The 19,111-nt window shown below is 40.4% G+C and overlaps 2 protein-coding genes across 2 annotated transcripts in view; both read left to right on the top strand.

Moving 5' to 3' along the window:
- LOC103657337 (zinc finger protein 91-like) overlaps positions 1 to 19,111 on the top strand; it is a 686,132-nt gene that overhangs the window by 48,464 nt on the left and 618,557 nt on the right. The window lies entirely within an intron of this gene.
- On the top strand, positions 12,754 to 18,984 carry LOC121103334 (zinc finger protein 345-like). Its single transcript, XM_040632918.1, has one exon. The coding sequence runs from the start codon at positions 13,675 to 13,677 to the stop codon at positions 16,126 to 16,128; it is 2,454 nt and encodes an 817-aa protein (XP_040488852.1). The 5' UTR covers positions 12,754 to 13,674; the 3' UTR covers positions 16,129 to 18,984.

The raw sequence follows: 19,111 nt of genomic DNA, 5'->3' as shown, positions 1-19,111 counted from the left end.
CTTCCCTAACGGGAGAAAATACAATCCTTTATTTCACTTCAGATGTTCATTTTCCTTTGTATTAACGAGAAGAAGAGGTTTCCCCTCCTTGCGTTCCATTCCTTAGTGGTGAAATAACGTAATGTCTCTATTTGTTCTGTAGATTTCCTACATACAGTAATGTTATGCGGGATTTACAACTTTTGGATCCTGCAGCCAATAGTAAAGTCTCATTTCTTAGCTTCTTAATAAGTGCATCATTTTCTAATTTTGTCTCGTATAATAAGAATTTCTTCTGACTTTGTCGTATGTTTGCACTTTCTTATTAGTTGTCTCTGAGACTCAGCTCTTATTTCTTAGATCAAAAGTTCTAATGTGGGGCGCCTGGGTGGCACAGCGGTTGGGCGTCTGCCTTCGGCTCAGGGCGTGATCCTGGCGTTATGGTATCGAGCCCCACATCAGGCTCCTCTGCTATGAGCCTGCTTCTTCCTCTCCCACTCCCCCTGCTTGTGTTCCCTCTCTCGCTGGCTGTCTCTATCTCTGTCAAATAAATAAATAAAATCTTTAAAAAAAATTCTAAAAAAAAAAAAGTTCTAATGTGACATGGGCATGTGCTTTATTTTTATTTTTTTTAATATTTTATTTATTTGATGGAGAGACAGCCAGCGAGAGAGGGAACACAAGCAGAAGGAGTGGGAGGGGAAGAAGCAGGCTCACAGTGGAGCAGGGAGCCTGATGCTGGGCTCCATCCCAGGACCCTGAGAACACACCCTGAGCCTAAGGCAGACACCGAACCACTGAGTCACCCGGGCGACCCAGGCATGTGCTGTATACGAAGAGATGTAGATAGTAAAATTCCCATATTGACACAAATCTTCTGTTCCTGAATAGAATTTTACTTCAGGAAAAATTAATCATAAGGTTTTTTTACTATTTTCTTCTGAATATATCTGGATTTACTTCCCAGTATGTATTTTTTATAAAATGATTGTCAGCCTATTTTATAACTGTTTTGGTCTTTTTTTATTTAGAAATGGAAGTTTTTTGCTTCTCTGCTTCGTTCTAGAGAATGGGGTACATCCTTGAATTCTGTGTAACAGGAGGAATGTATGAGTTACAGAACACATTTTTTGATGTCACGTTAGTCCTTATTCATATTTTTATTACAGCTTTTCATGGTTGATTTTAATGAGTATTCCTTCCAGTTTACTCTCACTGAACATATACCAAAATTGAAAATGCCTTTTTTTCATGGATACACAGAGTTTAAATTGCAGCTCTGTAGAAGGTTTCCTTTTAAATAATTCATATATTGCATTATGTCGCATTTTTTTCAGTTAAATTTAGGCTTGTTCTCATTTTGGAATTCCTTAATAATGTGCTTCCTTTCGTATGGGACTTTCCTCAACATTAGTTAGTTGTGGGTTTTTGTTTTTGTTTTTATTTACCGATGTATTTTGTTAGACGATGACAGTTTTCAGCACTGTACGCTTTTGAACAATGTGGGTGTGACTCAAATGTGAATCAGGTTTATGCCCTTTGCCAGGAACATTATGTATGTGTCTATGAAATATCACCCCTACAGAGTGTGTAACTCGTCTTGTGTATTTCTGGTGGTTACGAATATTCTAGCATATCTAGGTGAGTTGTTAATACTTGTAATAATTTCAAATCTGTTAATTGTTGAATTTATATTCTCTTTGCATGAGAAGCACTTTTGGTGAATCGAAAGCAATTTGAAACTTTTTTCTACGTCTGTATCTCATATAGGTATTATATTTTATCTTAATTGTGGTGTTATATGCATGATATGGTTTGACACCATTTTCATTCACTTTTCTGTCTTCTGTCTGTATTTTCATTCTGGTTGCCTTAGAGATTCCTTAAAACATCTTAAAGGTGTAACAAACCATTTTCAACTGCTGTCGTCAATTTTATAGGCAACTTTTCTACTTAATCTTCTCCAGCCCTGAACCTACTATCACAAGTTGTATCTTTTACGTGGTACAGTATATTATGTAGATTTCTGAATTTTACGCTTCTGTTTATGAAAATTCTATAGCAGCAATACAAGTGATTGGACTACCTCATTACAGCACTGCAGGTTTCTAGAATTGTGTCCATACCGACGTGATCAGGAGTTTTATGTTGTCCTGTGGTTCCAGTTACCCTTTAGAATCCTTGGTTTTCAACCCAAAAGACTTCCTTTCACATTTCTTGTAGGACAGGTTTACTAGTAACTTGAAGGGTCTTTTACTAGGCATAGTTTTCATTTCCACCTTCGTGGAAAACAGTATATTATGCCAGGTAGATGACTCTTGGTGTAGACTGTTGAATCTTTCTGTACTGGAATACACGATCCCATTCCCTTCTTCCTATAGGGTCTGCTGAGAACTGCAGTAATCATCTTACAGGGGCTCTCCTGCAGAAGAGGAGTTGCTCTTGTCAGGCTTTTTCAAAATTCTCTTGTCACATGTGATTTTTTAAGGTTTTATTTCTTTTTTTTTTTTTTAAATATTTTATTTATTTATTCGACAGAGATAGAGACAGCCAGCGAGAGAGGGAACACAAGCAGGGGGAGCGGGAGAGGAAGAAGCAGGCTCATAGCGGAAGAGCGGTGATGTGGGGCTCGATCCCATAACGCCGGGATCACGCCCTGAGCCAAAGGCAGATGCTTAACCGCTGTGCCACCCAGGCGCCCCTAAGGTTTTATTTCTTTATATGATGGAGAGAGAGCAAGCAAGAGAGAGAGGGCGAGCAGACACACAAGCAAGGCAGTGGTCGGCAAGGGAGAGGGAGCAGACACACAAGCAGGGGCAGTGGTGAGCAGGGAGCATTATGTGGAGCTCCATCCCAGGACCCTGGGATCATGACCTGAGCCGAAGGCAGGCACTGAACCAACTGAGCCACCCAGGTGCCCCTCACCTGTGATTATTGATAGATTATGTATAATGTGTCACTGTGTTCAGGTCTTGACATTGATCCTACTGTGAATTCCTGAGATTGTTGAATTGGTCCATCTTTGCACATAGGTGTGAAGTAAAAGCCTTTAGTTCTTCGTGTCAACGCTCTACCCCGTTTCAGTCTCCTCTACTTATGGGGGTCCCCTTAATGTACATATCAGTCCACTTAGGTGTCTCCTGAGTCCCCAGTCCGTGTCCTTTCCCCCATTTTTCCTTGGTCTTCTTAGTAGACAGTTTAAAACAAGGGGTTTTTAGCTTGTCGGATTCTTTCTTCTGCTTGAGCAAGTCTGTGGGTGACCCATTGGTGTGTTTTTAAATTCAGTGATTGTATTCTTCAGCTCCCGATTCCTGGGCGGTTGGTTGATATACTTTGTCTCTTTGGGTTACATTTTGGTCGTGCCCAGTTTGCTGGTACCATCTAGTTCCCTATCTGTTGTCTCTTCCTGTCTCCATGCACAGCTTTATGATGCTTCCGTCTTTGTCATGCAATGCAGAGTTCTTCATTGATTGAGGGTCCCTTTGTGGGATTTAATTTGTTCTTGTGATTGGAACACATTTTTCTGTTTATTCTGTAGAGTTGTGATCTTTTGTTGATATTTTGGGATTAAAAAAAAAAGCCTCTGGGCCCAGGTTTCTGGACTTGCTCTGCAGAAAAGCACACAGATCGTAGTAATTATGGTGCGTGTCACACATATTCTGGGTATTTGTTGTGTCAAGATTCTTGTAATTTCCCAGGTCACAAAAGTGCAGTTACTTTACAGCCCATGATACCTTCCTCTATTTCCCTTCAGCTCTGTTATCTTTCTGTGTCTGAACAAATACTCCGTTTGGTCTGAGCAGCTACCACAGTGCTTCCAGAGGGCGCGCTCCTTCCCTCTTTTTTCCATGTCGTGCATGACAGAAGTGCCGTCCGTTCCTCAGGCAGCTGCAGAGAGGTCAGATCATTGAACACACAGGTCAGTCCTTTGTAGGAGTTTTCTCACAGTGTGACCATGGAGTGTCAGGGAGGGTGAGCAGCTGCCATGGGCAAGTGTCAAAGCCTTCCCTTGTCTCTTTGGTGTGGCTCTCCTTCATTGGTACTTGTTGGGTGTGTTGGGTTCTCCCAGCTAGCTTCTGGAGCACTCTCAAAGGTAATTTGGTCCATATTTGTCTCCGTGGAAGAGCAAAGGCCAAGTGCTTCCAGTTCCTCATTTGCTGATGCCCTAGGGTAGTTATTAATGGGGCATGTTAGCACTTTAACGTATATGCATGTGAGCATAGTGAGTGGGGTAACTTATTTTGTATCTCTTAGTTGTGTGTTTCCGTAATACTCTAGGCCTGTTAGCAAAGACAGGCAAAGAAGATTGTGATATGGAAAGTACAGAAGCTGTGGCCCTGAGCCCTGAGTATTTTTAGTTACGACTGACTGGGAATGTGTTCGGGGGAGGGAAGGGCAAGACGGGTTTTATGTCGGATCAAACCAAACTGGGACAATTACCCATAATGAAATCCCTCCTACTGGAAGAGGTCAAGGGTAAAAACATTCTGGGGGGGCATTCCTAAGTCAGTTATATTTGCAGAAGAATGTCTTTGAACTCAAGGAACCAGACCAATTTTTATAGGTTCATATACTCTTAAAAGAGCATTTGTAAATTCTAGAAACGCCCACTAGTCCATGCTGAAAATAGTCACTGAAACCATTTTAAATGTAAGTTTGGATCAGTCATGCACAGGAACATCTCTGAAAGTGAGACATTGAAAAAAGAAGGTAACAATTCCAAATGTGATTGATTTGAAAAGTCCTTGTCAGGAGGTTCATTATTCTTCAACCAACATAACATCTATCCTTTTCCAGTGTCTCTGATTTTGATAAACATGGGGGGTTCTTTATGCAGTCATCACTGTTCAATAGTTATACATAATGCATAACGTGGAGCATGTTTTTTTTTTTTTTTATGTGTTGTGCTCTTGGAGTCCTCTCTAAGGGCCCTTCTAGCTTCCAGAATTACTGAGGTGTTTATAATGGAGACAGAATGTTTTAATGAAATGAATCTCTGAAGCATGAATCAAGGGTCAAATTGTAATAAGCCTCAGGGAACTCAGTTTCCAGAGAACTAGTGTATCATAGTAACTTAGTAATGCATGGGGGACTGTCTTCGATGCAAGCTCGAGTCTTAGCATACACACTGCCATGGTATCCTCACTGGGGAGAAGACGTCTAAATGTAGAAAGTCTGGTAAACATCTGGACTCGTCTTCACAACTCGGTCAACAGCAGAGATTTCATATTGGAAGGAAATCTTACGAACGTAAACAATGTGGCAAAGCCTTTGACTGTCACTCAAAACTTATCAACATAAGGTAGTACATAGTGGTGAGAAGGCTGAGAAATGTAAAAACAGCAAAAAATGTGGCAAAGCCTTTAAGCAGAACTAGAACGTTCTAAACATGACAGAGAGTGCAGCATGACAGAAACCCTACAACTGCCGAAAATGTGGCAAAGCCATTATTTCATACTCAGAACTCTTCAACATGAGATAATACTCCTGTGGAGATGCTGTACACGTGGCAAGAAGGTTGGCCAAGTCTTCCCATGAACACATTCTTCCTCAGCTTCAGAGAAAGCGTACTGGATAGAAATGCCAGAAATGTAATGATTGATGACAATCCTATATTTTTAACATATACTTCAAAAAAATGTCTTTGTGAAGGATAAAAATATTACAGATATGAGCAGTTGCAAACTGTGCAATGGAATGAAATTTCTGTAACATCAGAGCATTCACAGCAGAAAGCATTAAGTCCATCTCCTTTTGCAGACATGATCCTAAATTAGGGTATTTATTATGGAGAAAAATCCGAAGTTCAAACAGTTAATTACATTTTAGTTTCGACAATGCAGACGTTAGGGGTGTCAACGCTTCCACGATTGACAATCTGCTTTTCACTTTTGGGTCCCCAAAAGTAAAACCATACCTACTTTCCATGGAAATAGCCTATTGTTGAGAGGAAGGCTTACCTAAAATATAAACAGTTAATATCCCAGACTTAGTATGTTGTCTGTGTTTGTGTAAGTGTTGTTATAATAAAGTAAGCTTCAGAAGAGTCAATATTAAGGAAATCATAATGAACAGAAAATATTTTTACAATACTGTATAGTATGTATCCAAAAAATAAAAAAATAAAAAAGTATGTATAAGTGGACCCAGGCTGCTCAAAACCATGTTCTTCCTTTGTCAGCTGCATTTGTTAATATGCCTAAAGGATCGAGGGAGGATGGATGTCTGGGAAGGGATATTACTCTCTCTTTTTCTTTTGACCCTATTTGAGATATTTTACTCTTAGGGAAAATACTGTTCGACTCTTAAATGATGTCATACTGTGCATTTATTACTCGTATGCCTGCAAAGTGATGTGATCCTTGTTGTCTCAGAGACACGAGGGGCTCTTGTATGCTGGGGAATTCATTCCTGCCACTTCACGTAGAAGATGAAGGAGGCAGTGGTGTAGGGTGTGTGAGGAAAGTCCACGTGGAGATTCCATTTGTGGTCGTCATATAATAGTGATAGAAATCAGGGTGAAGTAAGTCTTCAGGGAATCATTTACATTAAAGTAAGAGAGCTGTGCGTGGTGGCTTAGTCAGTGAAGCATCCATGTCTTCATTTCACTCAGGTCAGGATCTCAGGGTGTTGGAATGGAGCCCCACGTTGGGCTCCGGCTCAGTGGAGTCTGGTGGCGCTTCTCTGTTTCTCTCTCCCTCTGGCTCTCCCCTGCTATACTCTCACATCCTCTTTCTCTAAATAAATGGTTACTTTCCTTTTTAAAAATATTTTATTTATTTATCGGGGGTGGGGGAAGCAGGGGCAGCAGCATGCAGAGGGAGAAGCAGGCTCCCCGAAGAGCGAGAATCCCCGTTCGGGGCTCGATCCCAGCTCCTAGGATCCTGACCTGAGCTGAAGGTGGACATTTTACCGACTGAGCCACCCAGACATCCCATGGTTTGTGGTTTTTACCATTTTTAGAAATAGTCTCTTATACCAAGACCACAGAAATACACTCCTTTCTGTTTTTCTAATAACATCATTAATTCACTTTCAGTTTTGCTCAGAAATGTATTAAACAACGTCTTCTTTGGTTTGTGTAGTGACTGAGGTTTTCTCTTGTTTAAGATTTTATTTTTAAGTAATCTCTGTAATCAACATGGGGTTTAACCTTAAAACTTTGAGCTCAGGAGTCGCATGGACTACCGACTGAGCCATCCAGCTGCTCAGTGAATGATGATGCCCGTATTCCCACAGCGGAATGCCTTCTCAGGGCTTGGCAGTAGCGGTAATGTAGTTATCATTGAGTGTAGCTGGAATCTTGGCAAACTGATGGCTGTTTTTACCATGATCTCTCTCCCTTTACTTCCCTGGGCTTAGGTTACGTTCTATAGATTTTACTGCCAAGCATGAGTATGGTCAACACATTCGTCATGGTCTCCTAAGGAGTCCCACCAAGAGTGACGGCTTTTGGGTGACGAGATTTCTGTCATGATTTTGGGTGTCGACTTCTTTGGTATCTTTACAGAGTGACCAGGGGTGTGTCCATTGTAGTGCAGTGTGGGTCTTGGGTGTCTTCTAGACCGTTAAGATTAGCCATATGTACGCTGCTTAGAAGGAGCTCAAGGCAAAGCTTCCAAGTCCACGAGCTTCTCATCTTCCTCTGTATGTCAGTGCCGAATGAGCAGCAGAACATCCTGAAGGGAATCCTATTAGGGATAGTATTGTGGATCTCAGAGGAAAATTATACATTTGCTCTCTCCAGCATTGTTATTTTTCCCTGAAATCATGTTGTGAGCCCCTGATCTACACCTGCGGTTCCTTGATATCCATCCAGTGGAGGCACAAGCAGTAGATCATGTCTATTCATACGATCAACATTTCCTCCAGGTCTTCACCTAAGTTCAGAGCCACCCAAAGTACTTTTGTCATTGTGACACTTCGGTTTCATTTGACTAAACCTCCTGCATCTTTTATGTCTACATGGCTGTTGTTACTATTCCCCGTTGACACTTCCTGAACACCCCTGCGCCAATTCTTATGTGTTTCCCAGTCCTCAGCCCTTTTACTGTAATGGGCCGTGATTCCACTACGTGCAGGGCTTACTCTTCCTGGTGAGATATGTAAAATCCTCTCATCTTTTCAGATGCATGTAAGCTGTATGCTTTTGCTCCATTGTTTCTTCATCCCTCTCCCTTCGAAAGCTCACAACAGTAATTGAAGGGAGATTCTCATGGATATTTGGAATTTTTTTTATCTGTTCAAATACAAGAGGTATGGGGACCTTCACAAGTGACTGTTACAGCTCACGGGATTCTTGTCTATTGCATCCTGGGGATCATAGTCTGTAACAGTGTTTCATGATATAAATCAAATAGGTTTTCTCCCAGATCCTGGGTCAGATTAAGGAATATTTGACGAAGTGTTGTACACATGGGAAAATGAGGTGGGAGCCAAGCCAGGGTTAAACTGTCTCGTGAATAAGGTTGGGAGACGATTCTCTATGGATTTATGTTTCTCCATGTTTTATGGATGGACACACTAAACGTTTCTTCTTGTCTTTCCATTGAAGTTTGTGTATAAGAACGCTTTGGAATATAGTGATAGTGCCCATGGATAGAGCACAGATTGTTTTATCATATAGGGAAGTAGAGATCTCTCCTTCCGTGGCACAGTTCAGGTAGATAGGCTAGACGATCCTTTAAGACACTGGGTTTCGTACGCACAGGGTCGCAAAGCTGTGATACAGACTGACCGCATGTGCGGCATCTACGTGTAGGATTTGGGCTGCGCAGCGGGCACGTGACGTCAGTGTGACGAGGAAGCTCATGGTGTTTCTTGTGTCATGAGCCACGAGGTCCTGCGGACTGTGACCGGGGAGTCCTCTGTCCCCAAGCAGCATCGCAAGGTTGTTACAGGCCAACTTGCGATAGTACAGAATGTGTGGAATCTTGGAATTTTTTGCATTCTTGGGACTATCCATGGACCTTAGTAAAAAAAAAAAAAAAAAAGGTATTTATGGGCCTTTTTGTGCTTTTGTTTGTTCATATATTTTGTTTTTTAGCTTGTACCTAAAAGTGACCTTATACTATATATGACTTTCTCTGTCCAACTTCTCTCACTTAGCACAATACCTTTTCTAGGTCTATTCCCATTGTCTCAAATTGCAGGGAAGAACAACCAAAAAGCAAAATAGACCCATAAATACAAACAAGCAGCTGCTGTTTTCGAGAGTGGAATGGGGAGGAGGATGGGCAAGACGGGTAAAGGGGAAATGGGAAGTACAGCCTTCCAGTTAGGGAATTCATACGTCATAGGGATAGTGGGTACAGCATAGCAAAAATGGTCAGTGGTGTTGTAATAAGGTCCTAGGGTGAGAGCAGGTAGCTACACTTGGGGCGAACATAGGAGAACCTAGAGAGTAGTCAAATGACTATGTGGTACACCTGTTACTAATGTAACATTGAATGTCAGGTGTAGTTTAATAGAAAAGAAAGAAAACTACAGATATGCCTAAACATGTATCACTTAAACTACTTTTTAAGAAGTTGCATGTAGGGGCGCCTGGGTGGCACAGCGGTTAAGCGTCTGCCTTCAGCTCAGGGCGTGGTCCTGGCGTTATGGGATCGAGCCCCACATCAGGCTCCTCCACTATGAGCCTGCTTCTTCCTCTCCCATTCCCCCTGCTTGTGTTCCCTCTCTCGCTGGCTGTCTCTGTCTCTGTCAAATAAATAAATAAAATCTTAAAAAAAAAATTCTAAAAATAAAAAAGAAGTTGCATGTAAATGAAAGCTAACCAACTCTGCACATCACGGGAATCCTATGTGTTCATAGTAAGATGTAAACTTTGCAAAGTGAATTTATCTGTAACACAATGCTAGAGAAAGAAGAGGACATGGGAGAGAGCTGAGCGTTCCCAGGAGGAACCCAGGATTCAGAAGTGAATATTGCAGTCGTCACAGGCTGAGCCTCCAGAAGACACGTGAAGAAGAGTCATTTCTCTGAGAGCTTCTTAAGATGTTTCCCCTGCAGTGGGCTCTCTCTCCTCTCTCACCGTTAAAGTGTATGTGATAATAGCCACATGCTCATTATGTCTTCTAAGGGGTTTCTGTGGGGAATACTGGTAAGAACAATGGATTTTTATTTCCGTGCTCCTATTAGGCAAAGTCAGATTTTAGGTGAAGCCTGAGTTAAACACAGAAGAGCGCCTGTACCATGAAACAGTGGGAACAAGTAAGGTAGAGGGAACACTTGATATTTTTGAAGTCCGTGGATTGACTGGAGTCCAAGGTAAGAAATCTAGCCTTGCAACCAGAAGCCAATTGTCCCTGCACTGCTTGTCAATGAGAGAGCTAGTTCCAAGAATGTGTTAGACATGGCGGCAGGACAAAGGAAAAGGAAAGGGTGCCGCACAAGAGTGGCTGATGGAATTCACCGTGGAAGGGTGGAATTAACCTGACCAATGAACCAGCCCTGCAAGAAATGGCAAAGCCGAATCTTGAGTGCAGGTCAGACAGCAAAAGTGATAACAGAGAAGAAAGCAGCAGAGGGGCGCCTGGGTGCCTCAGTCGTTGGGCGTCTGCCTTTGGCTCAGGGCGTGATCCCGGCATTGTGGGATCGAGCCCCATGTCAGGCTCCTCAGCTGGGGCCCTGCTTCTTCCTTTCCCACTCCCCCTGGTTGTGTTCCCTCTCTTACTGGCTGTCTCTCCGTCAAATAAATAAATAAAATCTTAAAAAAAAAAAACAAACAGCAGAGAAAATCTCCAGAAACAGTGACAAAACAAGAATAATGGCAATAAACACGTATCTCTGAATAGTTACTTTGGACTGTATAGTACATTTTCATTCAGTCAAGACATATAAGGTGTCTGAATGCATTTAAAAAAAACCAGACCCATCTATATGCTGCAAACCAAAGCCTCATTTTTACTTTATTTTTTATTTTATTTGTTTGAGAGTGAGCGAAAGAGAGAGCATACGCCGAGTGAGGGTCTGAGGGGGAGCGACAACCAGACTCCATGAGAGGTGGGGAGCCTGATTCAGGGCTCCATCCCAGGATCCCAAGATCACGACCTGAGCCAGAGTTAGATGCTGAACCNACTGAGGTACACAGATCACAAAAGTCTAATTTTAAATGAAAGACACCTGCGAATTGAAAAAGAGGAGATGAAAATGGGTGTCCAAAGAAAGCCGGAGTAACAATAAGTACATCAGACAAAGTAAACATTTTTGTTCTAGTATCGTCTTTATCCTGGAACCAATGCTGGCCTCATAGAATGATTATGGTTGTGTTCCCTCTGTTCCGCTATTTCTGACGTTTGTTTGCCCTTTTAAGTATTTGTTCGAACTGACCAATGAAGGCACGTAGTCTTGGGCTTTTCGATACTGTGGGGATCTTTATTCCCAATTCAACTTTTATTTTGTAATTGGTCTAAGAATACTTGCTATTTCTTAGTTACAGGTTCATATTTCAAACTTGGTAACTTCTGCTTTTTAGGAATTACCTTTTTTTCCTAATTTATCTAAATTGTTTGTATATAACTGCTCATAGTAATGTGTTATCACAGTATGTATTTCTGTGGTTATGTGTTGTCTCATTTTTTCCCCCCATTTCTCATTTTGGATTTTGAGTCTTCTTTTCTTCTTAGGTAATGTCGTTAAAGCATTGTCAGTTTTGTTTGTTGTTTTGTAAAACTGGGCATTGCTTTCAGTGTTGCTGTTTATTTTGGTGTCTGTTTATTTCTGATTTCTCTTTGAAAATTCCTCCTAGTGATTTCCAGCTAAGTTTCTTCTTTTTCTATTTCCCTGTGGTGTCATGTTATGAAAAAAACAGTAGAGGGGCATCTGGGCCGCTCAGCCAGTGAAGTGTCTGCCTTTGGCTCAGGTCATGATCCCGAAGGCAGATGCTTCACTGACTGATCCACCCAGGCACCTCAGTTGTGCTATTTGTAAAAACATGGATTTATTTCCTTTAGAGAGAGAGCTCCCAAAGACGGGGAGGGACTGTGGGAGAGAGAGAATCTCAGGTTCCCCGCTGAACATGGAGCCCAACGTGGGCTCCATCCCTCGACCATGAGATCATGACCTGAGCTGAAATCAAGAGTCAGACCCTTAACCAACCGAGCCACCCAGCTGCTCCTGATGGTGTCATTTTTGACACTCATTCTGTTAACATGCAGGCTCAAATTGATAGTATTCCCTATGTTCAAATACCCTTGAATTCCCGGAAGAATCCTCAGTTGTTTATGTTGTAAAATGCTGGAGTGTGCTTTTGATTCAGTTGGCTGTACTTTATTGTCGACTTTGCCGGAATCTTCCTCACAGGTGGTAGCTTGCAGCCTTTCCTTGTAGCAGCTCTGCTTTGGCTTCGGTAACCTGGTAGTGCTGGTGTCACAGAGAGTGTTCTCAGCAGCTCCCTTCCCTTTCCTGCTCGGAAATGTTTGAGGAGATTTGAAGTAATTTCTCATTATATATTTGTATGAATTATCCAGTGAAGTCTTCTGGCCCGGGAGTTTTCTTTGTTGGGCCTTTTTAAAAATTACTTTTCACTCTACTAAGTAGTTGTAGATCAGTGGAGGTTTTTATTTTTTTTTTTCTATTCTTATTTTTTTTTAAGATTTTATTTATTTATGTGACAGACAGCCAGTGAGAGAGGGAACACAGCAGGGGGAGTGGGAGAGGAAGAAGCAGGCTCCCAGCGGAGGAGCCCGATGTGGGACTTGATCCTGGAATGCGGGGATCACGCCCTGAGCCAAAGGCAGACGCTTAAGGACTGCACTACCCAGGTGTCCCCAGTGGAGGTTTTTAATAATATTTCTTCACAATGGAGTCCTGGTTGGTTATTTGTTTTTGATATTTTTTCGTATCTGTTTCTTGGCATATAATTATGTATCGTTACCTCATAATTATTTTTATTTCTATGGTATCAGTGATACTGTGTCTGCTTTCACGGCTTCTGATTTTAGTTGGTCTCCTTTCATTCTTACTTGATTTACTGATAGGTCTGTTAATTTTGATTTTTGTTTTTTTCTGAAAACCAAATCTGCCTATTGTTGATATTTCCCTATTTTTGCTAAATTATGTTTTGTTTATTTCTGTTTTATGTTTAAATTTCCTTTCTTCCACTGGCCAGGATGCCTCAGTTAGTTAATCCTTTTACTTCTCCTCAGCTCACTATCTCCGGTTCGTGGGATTGAATCCTGGATTGGCTCCCTGCTCTGATGAGAATGTACTTGCCCCTCTCCTTTGGGCCTCCTCTTGCTCATGCTCTCTCTCTCTCTCTCAAATAAGTCTTTAAAAATCTTCTTTCTTCCTCCGATTTGCACTCATAATGGTACTTTTCCTGATTATTTGAGGGAGAGGAGAGGGATTTGTTTTACACAATGTCAATACTACAGAATTATCTATTCAGCTGTGTGGTCCGGGTGTTGTGTGCAAGTTTATGTGTCCATGGAGGAATGAAGTCCTGATGATTCCTTCTCAGCTGTCTTGCTGATGCTCTGTGATTGATTTTATGGTTGTATGTTTGACGTCATCAGTGTATTTATCTGAAAGTAGGAAATGGAATGACTTGACATTTCTATTATTCAATATCTTTCAGTGTTAACTTCACATGGTGCCCTGAGCTTCCTGCCAGAGCCATGCAAAGAAGCTTCATTTCAAAATGTGTCAGTGGGTCGATATAAACATTGCGTCCTTGACAAGTTACACTTAATGATAGACTGGGATCATGATCGTAAAGGATATGTCCAAATTGAGACTGCCGCCCATAATAAGATTCTCACTGCCCAAGATGGCGAGGGATATAAAACATTTTATAAAACCTTCCGTTTTAAGTCCACTCTTTCTGCAAAGCAGGGTGTGTCTGTAAGCAGGAGCTCCAATCAGCTCTTTAAGCCTACATGTACATGGAAAGAAAATGTGGAAAATCTGGAAAGTTACCTAGTCCATGCTGAAAATAATGATTTGAACAGTGTTGAAAATAGGATTGCATTGACCTCTCAGTCAAATATTTCTACACTTCAGAGGTTCAAAAATGAAGAAACAACCGCTAAGTGGGGTCCACTTGAGAAGTCCCTCACCGAGGACTCAACCCTACAAAATTATTGGTGCATTTTCAGTGGAGACAGAATTGCTCAAGGCAGTGAATGTGAGAAAAAACTTCATCAAGGCTCAAATGTTAAGAAACATCTGAGGACTCATTTTCAACAGAACCATTTTGAACGTATTAAGTGTGGGGACGTCTTTGATCAAAGATCCAACCTTATATATAAGACTGTGCCTATAAGAGAGAATCCTCATAAAGGTAACGAATGTGAAAGAGATTTTAACCAGTCCTCCAGTGTGGGTGATCATCAGAGAATTCAGGCAGGAACAAACCCATACAGATATCATAAGCCTGGGAACATGTCTTGTGAGTCATCAAGAATACATATACATAAGACAGTCTGTAGTGGAGAGAAACGTTACAAATGTAAGGAATGTGGGAAAGCCTTTAAGTATCCATCAAGCCTTACTAGGCATCACAGAATTCATACTGGAGAGAAACCTTACAAATGTAAAGAATGTAGCAAAGCCTTTAAGGACAAATCAAGCCTGAGGATCCATGAGAGAAATCATACTGGAGAGACACCTTACAAATGTGAAGAATGTGGCAAAGCCTTTAAGGACAAATCAAGCCTTAGGTTCCATGAGAGAAATCATACTGGAGAGACACCTTACAAATGTAAAGAATGTGGCAAGGCCTTTAAGACGAAATCAGTCCTTAGCAAGCATGAGAGAATTCATGCTGGAGAGAAACCTTACAAATGTAAAGAATGTGGCAAGGCCTTTATCCATCATTCAAGCTTTACTCAACATAACAGAATTCATAGTGGAGAGAAACCTTACAAATGTAACGATTGTGGCAAAGCCTTTAGCCAGCAATCACACCTTAATACACATCACAAAATTCATACTGGAGGAAAACCTTATAAATGTAATGAATGTGGCAAGGCCTTTAGCTCTCCATCAACCCTCACTCAACATCACAGAATTCATACTGGAGACAAACCTTACAAATGTAAAGACTGTGGCAACGCCTTTGTCCGGCGGGCACACCTTACTCGACATCACAGAATCCATACTGGAGAGAAACCTTATAAATGTAAAGAATGTGGCAAGGCCTTTATCGATCAATCAGGCCTTACTGAACATCATACAATTCATACTGGAGAGAAACCTTACAAATGTAAAGAATGTGGCAAGGCCTTTACCCGTCCATCAAGCCTTACTGGGCATCATGGAATTCATACTGGAGAGAGACCTTACAAATGTACAGACTGTGGCAGGGCGTTTACCTGTAAATCAGTCCTTCGTCAACATCACAGAATTCATACTGGAGAGAAACCTTATAAATGTAAGGAGTGTGGCAAGGCCTTTAGCTTTCAGTCAAGCTTCACTCAACATGACAGAATTCATACTGGTGTGAAACCTTACAAATGTAAAGAATGTGGCAAGGCCTTTGTCCAGCACTCACACCTTACTCAACATCACAGAATTCATACTGGAGAGAAACCTTATAAATGTAAAGAATGTGGCAAGGCCTTTGTCCAGCACTCACACCTTACTCAACATCACAGAATTCATACTGGAGAGAAACCTTATAAATGTAAAGAATGTGGCAAGCTCTTCGTCCTCCATTCAGACCTTACTCAGCATCACAGAATTCATACTGGAGAGAAATCTTACAAGTGTAAAGAATGTGGCAAAGCCTTTAACTACCATGTACAACTAAGGCAACATCACAGAATCCATACTGGAGAGAAACCTTATAAATGTGCAGAATGTGGCAAGGCCTTTATCCATCAATCAAGCCTTACTCAACATCACAGCATTCATACTGGAGAGAAACTTTACAAATGTAAAGAATGTGGCAAGGCTTTTAACTGGCGCTCAACCCTTATTCCACATTACAGAATTCATACTGGAGAGAAACCTTACAAATGTAAAGAATGTGGCAAAGCCTTTAACTACCATGTACAACTAAGGCAAGATCACAGAATTCATACTGGAGAGAAACCTTACAAATGTAAAGAATGTGGCAAGGCTTTTATCCAGCAGTCCCACCTAATTATACATCACAGAATTCATACTAGAGCAAGTGTTAGAAATTTTAAGACTGTGTGAGAATTTGTAAGGATTGCTGAACCCTAACTCTACATCAGAATTCATATTGGTGTGGAACTATACATGTGTAAAGAAGGTGGCAAGGCCATTAATTAATGCTAAACCCTCGTTCCTTATCAGAATGTATAGCGGAGGTGATTTTACAAGTGTAAAAATTTGGCAAGCCCCTTCATAGTGCTCAAGTCTCTTCCAGCATTACAGAATTCGTACTGCAGAGGAACCTTCTAAGTGTAAAGAATGCGGTAAAGCTTTTGGACTGCTCAAGCCTTACTCAGCATCACTGAGTTCATACTGAGGAAAGATACTACAAATGGAAAGAATGTGGTAAACCTCTAGCTGGAAGTCATAACTTGCTCAAACTCATCTTTATCATACAAGAGCCAAAGTAACATGTCAAGAAAGCGGCCAAGCCTTTAAGTGCAATTCAGTCCTTACTGAGTATCCAAAAATGCAGTCTTGGTTTGTACTGTACAGACCTAATGAATGAAGAAAGACTTTTTCTTCATCAGAGAGTTCAGAGAAGAAAAGTAACTTGAAAGATAAAAGTATGTAGAAGTGTATTTAATTGAACATCAAATGTCAATAAATGTCACAGAATTTACAGTACAAAGCAGTTTATCAGTCACTCTCTTCAGAGATAACATCAAGAGGAATAGTACAAAGTTAGTCAGTTAGATAATGTGTGTGCTATTCTGCTTCAAAAGATGGAAGGGATGGATTTTTGCATGGGTGTAATTTCAGTGTGTGTGTGTTTCCATTGACCCTATATGAGATTTGTGACTTCGAATATCAGTGTGTTTCTGCTCTCACAACTCTACAGAAAATTCAGTTATTCCTGGTAGGTGTGTGAAACTACGTAGGTGATTGTTGTGTCAAGGATAAGAGATGCCCTTCTTCCTTAGGTGGGATCCATGCATATCTATTTTCCATGGAAGATGAAGGACAATAGAACATACAATATATGAAAAAAATCTACATGGATATCCTATTTGCGGTTCTAACATTGATATAGGTCATCATGAAGTGGGTGTTCAGAACATCATTCTCTGTTTATTGGAACTAAAAAAACTTACGAATATTACAAATTAAATGTTTTACTAATTGGTCTTTAAGGAGAGAGAGATGGCAGTGTAGTAAAGTACTGATGTATCTTCATCATAGTAATCGTTAGAGAGTATGAACTGATGTGGTCGTAATGAAAACATTCTTACAGATTTCAGAGAATAGCTAACTCTTCCCTAAAATGAGAGGCAATTGCACATCGACGTTTTTAAAGAATTACTGGAGTCCTGAAAGTGTTTTAATATGCAAAATTAAGCTGGTTAAGAAGTTAAAATAGACTGCTGTAAGATATCTTCTTTAAGCCTCATGGTAATGACAAAATGAAAAAAATGTAGTAGATAAGAGAATTGATAGGGAGAAAATTATCTAAATATACTCTTATAGAAAATCATCAGTTCACAAAGATAACAAATGAATAAGAAAGGGACAAATCATTCTGAACAGCCAGAAAACAAAAGAATGACAACAGTAACTCCATACTTGTATTGATGCTTGAAATATAAAGGGACTAAAGTCTCCAATCCAAGCATACAGATTGCCTGAATGGAAAGAAATCTAAGACCCAACCGTATACAGTCTTCAAGAGACTCAGTTCAACTTTAAGAACACACTGAGACTTAAAGTACACGTGGAAAAAGATATTCTATGCAAATGGAATCGAAAAGAAAGCAGGACAGCTATGCTTCCGTCGTCAAAATAAATAAATTGTAAGCCAGAGAGTGCAGTAAAACAGGGCAAAGGTCATTATAAAATAAAGGGCTCACTTTGTGCAGTGTTTTTAATTACGTGGTGTTCGGCAGAATGTCAAAAAGGGTTTCCCCTATTTTAGATTTGGAAGGACAGGAATAGTATATTACGTAACTCGTGTAGTGTTTACAACTTTCAAAACCAACATGATTTTGCAGAAATGGTTTTGTACCTCAAAACAAGTAGTTATTTCCAAAAACCTTTTTCTGTGTTTTGAGGGTTGGGGGGGAAAAACCCTGGGCAGCAGTTTGAGAGAGACCTGTTGCTTTCAGGTTTTGCTACGTGTAGAAAAATACAGGTGCAGTGAAAATCTTGGCAATTTACTTTAACAAGTAGCCTATAGTTTATCAAAACTAACTTGTGCAGGTAATAAATCTTTTTCACAGTATCAGTTGTCTAACATCTTGCTATTATACAATGCCTATTTTTTTCACATGTTACTTAATTTACATTGTTATCTGCTATTTAAAGTCCCTAAATAAATGACTTGTACTTTCAGGGAGGTTACCATAATGCCCTTCGGGAAGATTTCTGATATTATTTCTGGGCAGTATTTCTTTATATACGGCTGCAAATGATAGGCTTTGTCTGGGTCACCTTGGCCATAGTTATGATAGTGGATTTAGTTCAACCTGGGTTTTTTCTGAAATGTACATCTTCCCATAAGAACCCCTTACATTCTAGTTGGTTCACGGTTTTTAATGTAACTTACAGGTGACTACCAGTTGTATACAGTATATATGCATTTAGTAAATATAAAACATTCAGTCCTTTAAAGGTGGAGAAAGGTAGCTAACGCGTGTGCTTACGATTTGTTTACGTTACATTAAAGCTGTAGTTTTGTATATTCGTGTAGAGTCTGTAGTGACAAGACATCTCTCTCTCTTGCTTTCCGCTCCGTGAGCAAAAACCAGTTTTTTGTGTGCATTGGATTGTTGTGTTGATTTGTTTACAATTTGGATACAAAGAAGTCACTTACTTTTAAAAACTAATTTTGTTTGATAGATCTATAGTAATCTTTTACATTTTTCAAATAAATATAACTTGCTTTTCCTTAAAAAAATAAAAAGTAATAAAGTGGTCAGTTCAACAAATGGATACAACTTATAATTATTTTGGCACCCAACATGAAAGCACATAACACATAAACCAACTATTAACAGATAAGAACAGG

The sequence above is a fragment of the Ursus maritimus genome, unplaced genomic scaffold (assembly GCF_017311325.1).
Source record: "Ursus maritimus isolate PB19 unplaced genomic scaffold, ASM1731132v1 scaffold_19, whole genome shotgun sequence".
NCBI classification, from domain to species: Eukaryota; Metazoa; Chordata; class Mammalia; order Carnivora; family Ursidae; genus Ursus; species Ursus maritimus.
Note: the sequence above shows the minus strand (reverse complement) of the source record. Positions and strands in the feature narration are given on the sequence as shown.